An 8527-nucleotide genomic window follows, 5' to 3' on the forward strand; every position below is an offset into this window, starting at 1 on the left:
CCTTCCTGCTTCACCCCTTCACAGGGCCCCACAACTTCCCATGTTCCCTAATACAATGTATTTCTGTGTGCATTTTTCATGAATAAATGCATTTTAATACACACTTCTGTTTAATATATGCAAATGTTATTTTGTTGGAGAACTATATTTCATGAAAATTTCCAAGGATTGCAAAATTTTTTTGCTTTGAGAACTGCAAATTAGGAAGGCTAATATTAAAATTTTTCTTCCACCCCTACCCTCACAGTCAGGTCTCACACCATGTGTTTTTCTCTCTTTTCTCAACTAGCTCATTTTGATGTTCCCTTTATTCTTGCCCTCCCCTCCTTGCTAATATATTTGTCCATCCCTTCTTGCTGCCTGCTGGTACACATAGTATCCCACATTATCCAACTAAGTGAGATAGATGATATAGATATAGATATAGATAGATATAGATATAGATATAGATATAGATATAGATATAGATATAGATATAGATATAGATATAGATATAGATATAGATATAGATATAGATATAGATATAGATATAGATATAGATATAGATAGAAACACACACACACACACACACACACACACACACACACACTTTCTTTTGCTGCTGTAGATCATTGTTCTGTATTTCTGGGGCCCATTTCATTTTTTATGGATGACATACAGTCCATGGGTCTGTTCTCTCTTGTTTCTGCATTAAAATGATAGGAAAATAGACAAAAATAGCATTTATGTGTGTGTTTGTGTGTGTGTGTCCAAATACCCATTCTTTAAAGTATTTTGAAAGGTTTCTAAAAGGCAGATAAATTCATTAGGTCATTCAGGAAGTAAACAAAAAACAAACCCTAATGGAAAACTATCCTGTGAGCTGCTCATAAGATCACAATTCCTTGGCAGAAAAGTGAACAAAGGAAAATTTCTGCCCAGGTGTGACAAACATGATTTTCTGAAATCTTCTGTAATTCCACAGGGAAAACTTCAACGATGACTTTTTAATTATTTTCCTTTGTTCTTATAAAGTAGACTGTAATTAACTCTGACACATGTTAAACCACTTGTAATTATTAGTGCTGGAGACTGCAATGGATGTTACATATGTGTCATGTTAAAAAATATGTCTCGGGACCAGTGCTATTTTTCTAAAAAAAAGAGGTGCTGGAACTTATCCTGAACACCTCCCTTGTTCTTTTATAATGGCAACAGTGCCCACATGGTGAGTTCTGGCTGGAAAAAAATCCTGATCAGGAATAACAGTATTTATTCTTCAGGTTTCAGGTGTACTGCAGACAGACAAGTATTCAGATCAGCCATTGAAATGATGGAGTTGTCAGTGGAAACACGATAAAGTAAGTCTAGTGAAGGTTTGTTGTTACAATCAGGATGGTGACCTTTGTGATGTTGCTGCTGGCACAGCTTCCTCACATATGCAAGGCTCACATTGTGAAGTGTCATGTCCATGATCCACACCCTCCACTTCACAAGTATCACCAGTCAGGGGAGCTCATTCTTGGTGGCATAGCTTCTCACAATTTCATCGTCTCCAAAGAATTATCCTTCACTGAAGAACCCCCACCAGCATTGGTTGAAGAACTTATGTAAGGAATTTTCCTTCATTTATTCAATCTGTCTTAGATCTGCATTTCATTTTGATGACTTATGGGTTAGGACTGTGGAAAAAGCTTCAGGTCTGAGGAAGGTTGTTCCAGGGGCAGGCACCTTGTTTTCTAGAGAAAAGAAGCACACGCTCTATGGACCTAATTAGATATGCTAGGGATGTTTTGTGTCTTATTTCAACCAGGCACCTGTAACCAACGAAGCTTTTATCTCTGTCTCCTGCTATCTATGCAGGTGAGTCTGATGGTCATGCACACCTGGTATATTATTTAAAAGCTAATTACCAGTTATACAACCATTTCAATTGGAAGACCACAAGTAGGAGATGAGCACAATAGAACAGTAGGAATCAGTCTGGCCCCTGTGAGCACAGGGTACTGGAAAATATAGACCTGTGGTCTGATTCAGAAATGCTTTTCTTAACCTGCTATACTTTTGGAACATCCTGCTCATGATTCCCAGCTACTGGTTATATATTTATCATTGTAAAAAGTCATTGATCACCCTATACTTCATGAATGTTTCTGATTCCATCTCACAGATGGCAAAATCTCGGGTTAAAGCCCAATTTCTGCTCCCCTCCTTCTTTAAAAATACAGCAGGTGTTACTTTTCTCATCTTTATTTATTTATTCATAATTTTGGTACCCTAATTGCCATCTTTCAAAATATCAAGGAAGAGTTGCTTTTTTCCGATGTGACTAAGAAAGTATTATGTAGAAATTGTTCACATTATCTTCCTTCAAATCTGATTCCTGATGATAAGCAAGCAAACAAACAAAAAGCTCATTTTCTCCTTGTTTTGTGTGATTTCATTGTTTTCTACATCTCTGATTTGTTCAGAAAATCTTCATAAGGCACTCTGTACAAAAGGCATTTAATTTAGAGTAAGAATATAACTGGAATAAATGAATATTTGTTAGAGTTAAATACTAAATAGCACCTCTTATTGTGTTTAGATTATATGTTTTTATATAACAATTTAAATTTTGAAGGTCATTACCAAGAAAATGTCATTTTGAAGAAAAGTCAGGCTGTGCAATTTTTTTTATTTAGTTATAAAAATGTTTATATACCACTGTGCCATAAAAATATACATCAAAGTAGGTTACAGCTATAAAACATAAAACTGTACAATAAAGGCTAGCATACAGTTCTGAAGATGAACACTGATGCTGTTTAGTTCTGTCATCTCTGCACATATAGGTATAGGCAATATCATTTCCTGAAGATTATCACTCTGGTAGCTTCACCTTTGTGTAGACAATGTTATGCCAAAGATTACATCAAGGAATGTATTGTGCTGACACCTGCCATCTTGGGAGACAGTGGAAGAGTGTGCCATGAAGAAAGAAGTTGTGTAAATACTAAAATATATAACAATATTTAAAGAAGCTTACACGTAACATAGTTGTATTTTTTAGAAGCTTAACAGAATGTAATTCTTGTTCTAGTGTAGTGCCGAAGCATTACCAACACATCCTAGCCTTGGCATTCGCAGTCAAGGAGATCAATGAAAACCTCCACCTCTTACCCAATGTTACCTTGGGCTTCCACATCTATGACAGCTATTTCAATGGAAAGTGGACCTATCATGCCACAATGCTCCTGATATCTACACTAAACAGATTTTCCCCCAACTACAAATGTGGCAGTCAGGATGACCTGATAGCAGTTATTGGTGGGTTGGACTCTCCAGTCTCTCTTCATGTGGCAACAATCTTGGATCAATATAAAATTCCACAGGTAGTGTGTGTGTGAAACATGCAGTTTTGAACATCTTTCATACCTGCTTTATCCTTCCAGATTCCATTTCATTGTTTATTGACATAAATGTGTAAAATGAAGGTAATGAGGTAGACGTGATCTTTACTGTACCTTTCATGTCCAGATCAGGAGAAACACCCATTAGGGTTTATTCGTTTTGTGTTTGGTTGTTCATAAATGGGAATCCATAAAAGGCTGAGCTGAGATTCATGAAAATATTCTTCTGGGTACTTGTGCAGATTAAACAGAAGAACAGAAGATCTACAGCATCTAGCTAAATTTGGATGAGTGAAATTCAGTGTTTTAATTCATTCTCCTTTTTGCCATCTGTTATACACATTATTGTGCCAGGATAGGAGGGGAGCCATATATGTATGTTGAAGTTCTTATTCTAGACTGGACCACATGTAGGAAGGTGACCCATTTTCAAAAGTATGTAGATCCTGATTTTCATTGAACTGAGCAAGAAGCTCCATACTTGAGTAACTTGAATACAGGTAAAGCTAGGTGGTGAGAAATGTGTGCTGTTTAAAGTACTTATACATTATTTAGGTATTGTGTTTATTACTATTTATTTATTTATTTATTTCCACTTATTAATCTTTTTCTATGAAACATCTCAAAGTCATCTAACAATAAAAATATTCAACAATCAAATCATGTATACAAGTTCAACATATAAAAAGGAAACTAAAATCATTACATGCATAAAAACAATTTAAAACCCAACATGGATAAAGATAGGGATAAACATCTCCACTTAAAAGACTGATTGAAAATGGAAAATTTCCAGTAGGTGCCAAACAGATAACAGTGATGCCACCTATCTGATATGTAATGGGAAGAAGCTAGGTCATGAAAATACAGATATCAGGTGTCAAAAGCCAGGGTAAAATGATGTGTCTTCAGCTCTCAGTGTAAACTACATACTGAATTTGCCAGGTGCACCTCTGTGGGGAGGGAGACTCACAACTTAGGGGCTACCAAAGAGAATGTCCTTTCCCATGCCACCAGTCCCAGGTTTTTGAGATGGTAGAACAAGCAAGATGGACCACACTGCCAATCTTAATACCCAAGTGGGACTGTAGGGAAGGAGGCAGTCTTTATAATATTTGGGGTCTAAGACATTTATGGCTTTAAATATTAGCTTGAGCACCTTAAATAGAACCAAGAAATGAATGGGCAATAAGCAAACAAACTTAATTTATATTGACAATTGTGTTGTATTGTGTTTAAAACAAGTTTTTGGTTAAAGGTGTGAGACAAGGACTCTGCAGTGCAGTTGTTCCCTCAGCCAGTTCTCCCCAGCTTCCCTCTGCAAGGTGGACATAAGCTAGCCACCATTTGATCAGTATAAGGCCCCTCTTTGCAGCATGAAAATAACAACATTCACTTGCTTGCCAGGTTGTTGTAATTTCTGCTTGAATAGTGTATGTGCTGAACTTTGGACATTCATATTTCTCAATATTGTTGTTACTATTATCATCACACACCCCTCCATTCCATATCTCTCTTTAGTTAATATATGGCCCAGCTCCAGTGAGGCATGACAAAGCCTCAGGCCTTTTGTTCTACCAGCTGGTCCCTGAAGAAGCCCTTCAGTATGAAGGGATTCTCTCTTTGCTTCTGCATTTCTGGTGGAAGTGGATTGGGATAATTGTGATGGATAATGACAGTGGAGAAAGATTTCTGCAAAGTGTGCTTCCAGTATTCTCCCAGAATGGCATCTGTTTTGCCTTCATAGAGAGATTACCCATGTTATCCTTCGTCACTGAAATGGGAAGCATGATGGAAGATGGGGCAAGAATACATGATAAAATCATGTACTCTCAAACAAATGTATTGGTGGCTTCTGGAGAATCCTATACTTTGGTTTTTTTGAGATGGTTGCCATATTTGTCAAATCTAGATGTGTCTAAAAAACCTAAAGGCAAAGTATGGATAATGACAGCCCAGATGGAGCTTGTCTCATTTGTCTATCAGAGGACTTGGGAGACGCAAATGCTGCATGGTGCTCTGTCCTTCACATTTCACTCCAATAATCTATCAGGATTTAAAACTTTCCTTGAGAGCAGAAGCCCTTCCAGCACAAAAGGTGATGGTTTTATCAGGCACTTCTGGGAACAGGCCTTTGACTGTATATTCCAAAATACCACTGTTGACGAGGTGCAAGGGAACATTTGCACAGGGGATGAAAAGCTGGAGAGCCTTCCTGGAACTTATTTTGAAATGAGCATGACTGGCCACAGCTACAGTATCTATAATGCTGTCTATGTCATGGCACATACTCTACAAACTGTGTCTTCATCTCGACTTAAAAAGAGGGCAATGGTGGATAGAGGAAGATGGACAGTTCAGACTCAAGATTTGTGGCAGGTAATGGGTTGATATTTTATCCAACATTGTATTTTATCCTGTGTGTTAAGAAAGACCCCAAAGAACCTTTTTCATCTTGGCATTTACATCTCCCTTCCTCTTACCATGAAATGGAAAATAGTTTTTTCTGCCTTTATCTGTGGAGACTGATGCAATTTTGTTGATCTGTCTTCCTCCACTCAAAACCCACCCATGCCATCATTGAACTGATGGTATTGAATTTAGTCTGAAAGATACCACTAAAGAATGTTCTAAACTCTTGCCTTTTCTTTCCATTCTAGCTGCATCATTTTCTGAGAAGCATTTCATTTAACAACAGTGCTGGGGACATGATTTCTTTTGACAAGAATGGGGTGCTTGTTGCTGGATTTGATATTATCAACTGGATTATTTTCTCCAACCAATCCTTTCAGGGGATGAAGGTTGGGACAGTGGATACCCAGGTTTCTTCCGACCAACTATTCACCATCAATGAAGATGCTGTGACATGGCATACCTGGTTTAACCAGGTAGAATCTAATTGTATGGAATTTAGATTGACTTCCAGGTTTGACTGAGCACCGACACTGTGTTCTGATATGTAAAATGATTTTTAGTGGACAATGAATGACTGCTCGAAAAGAGAGTGTGTTAATTGAGAAGGTTAAAAAAACCCACAGAAATATATAAAATACTATATTAAATTATCTTCCAAAGGTTCTGCCCTTTTGATATTATTGACTGAGGAATTTCCATCAATTCTGCCTTGCTGTGAAAAAATAACAACAGTGAATAATTTAAAAGAAAACAGGAAAAAAGTCAACCATTTCCAATATGATGGTGTAGAAAAATGTGGGGAAACATCACTATAGTAACATTTAAAAAGGCCCCAGTATAAGGATTCCAAGCTCCTCATTCTCACTTTGTTCTTTTTGATTTATGGATTCAGCACAAAATATTTCTTGTACTGTATCCTTCATGACTTAGGTGAGGCCTATTTCTGTGTGCAGTGAAAGCTGCAATCCTGGCTCTAGCAAGAAAGTGAAGGAGGGGAAGTCATTTTGCTGCTATGACTGCATCCCATGTCCTCAAGGGAAGATTTCAGACCAGAAAGGTAAGAAATGAATGACTCAGCAGTATTTTCCCAGGGGAGGAGTGGGCAATGATAGACTGGTCTACATGAGGCAATACTGAGAGGGAGTTTGCCACAAAATATTAGGTAGTTGTTCCCATGGGTGCCTCACTTCACCCCCAATTCTTGCATCCTTCCTTCCTTGGCAATATGTACTGTTCAGATTTTGTGAGAGGAAGTCAATAACTTTTCATTTCAGACATGAATGATTGCTACAAATGCATGGAGCAAAGCTATCCAAACAAAGAACAGGATTTCTGTCTTCACAAGATTGTCATCTTCTTGTCTTATGAAGAACCTTTGGGGATAGGCTTGGCCTGTTGTGCTCTTTCCTTTGCTTTGACCACCGCTCTGGTGCTAGGGACATTTATGAAGCACCACAACACTCCCATTGTCAAAGCAAATAACAGGGACCTCACCTACACTCTCCTCACCTCCCTTCTACTCTGCTTCCTTTGTGTTTTGCTATTCATTGGACAGCCTAAGAAGGTGGTGTGTCTTCGACAGATTGCTTTTGGCATCATCTTCTCAGTGGCCGTTTCTTGTGTGCTGGCAAAAACCATCACTGTGGTTCTGGCTTTCATGGCCAACAAACCAGGATCAAGGATGCAGAAGTGGGTGGGGAAGAAGTTGGCTAGCACCATTGTTTTCTCCTGCTCCTTTATTCAAGCAGCCATTTGTACTGTGTGGCTGGCTACTACTCCCCCTTTCCCAGACATTGACACAAAATCACTTACTGAAGAAATTGTACTAGAATGTAATGAAGGATCTGTACCTATGTTTTATTGTGTCTTGGGCTACATGGGCTTGCTGGCCACTATCAGTTTCACTGTAGCTTTCCTGGCCAGGAAGTTACCTGACAGTTTCAATGAAGCCAAGTTCATCACTTTCAGCATGTTGGTCTTCTGCAGTGTTTGGGTGTCATTTATTCCAGCCTATCTGAGCTCCAAGGGAAAATACATGGTTGCTGTGGAGAGTTTTTCTATTTTAGCCTCCAGTGCAGGGCTGTTGGGTTGCATATTTTTCCCAAAATGTTACATTCTTTTGTTGAGGCCTGAGCTGAATAAGAGGGAACAGCTAATAAAAAGAGGTTATTGAAGCATTTAAGTATCTGCATGTTTGGCTATAGTTTTTGTGCTGGATATTTGAATGTTTCCAGAACAAATTATTATGAGAGTTTCTATTGAAACTGTTCTCCTACATAGCTCTTCCTCATAGTTTTATAATTGCTGTGTCTAGCATGGTGGTGGTTGCTTGCACTAAGATGTTCCCCACATCCCAAAACTTCTTGTTTCCACTGAGAAGAAAAGCATTTTTTCCCAGAATATTTGAGGTTAATCTCTTGCTCTCCCTATCTTCAAAGGAAGACCATAATAAGCAAAACTTACATCTTTGCTATCATTAATCACCTCATAATAATCTGCCAAAGAAGAGTTGGCAATCGAGAACAAGCCAGCCATCTTTCCCCCTGGAGGTCAGTATCCCACATTATCCGACTAAATAGCATTTGAAAAGTCTATTTCTTTTCATGCTGAAGACCATGGTTTTGTATTCCTGGGGTCTTTTTCATTTTTTATGGATGGAAATACACTCCATGCATTCGTTCTGTCCTATTTCCACATTATTTTGATTTTTAAAACACACACAGAATAGCATTTTTAATACA

The 8527-nt window shown here is 38.1% G+C and overlaps 1 protein-coding gene across 1 annotated transcript; it reads left to right on the plus strand.

Annotated features, from left to right (window-relative positions):
- Nucleotides 1–1374: 1374 nt before the first annotated feature.
- Nucleotides 1375–7959, plus strand: LOC308570674 (vomeronasal type-2 receptor 26-like; the record flags this gene model as incomplete). The annotated part of the gene is made up of 6 exons (XM_081165589.1): nt 1375–1589; nt 3062–3353; nt 4893–5750; nt 6032–6259; nt 6717–6843; nt 7061–7959. 6 exons carry the CDS (start codon nt 1375–1377, stop codon nt 7957–7959), a joined length of 2619 nt encoding a protein of 872 aa, XP_081021715.1.
- Between the last annotated feature and the right edge of the window lie 568 nt (nt 7960–8527).

The sequence above is a fragment of the Podarcis bocagei genome (assembly GCF_964188305.1).
Source record: "Podarcis bocagei genome assembly, chromosome: 13".
Lineage (NCBI taxonomy): Eukaryota > Metazoa > Chordata > Lepidosauria > Squamata > Lacertidae > Podarcis > Podarcis bocagei.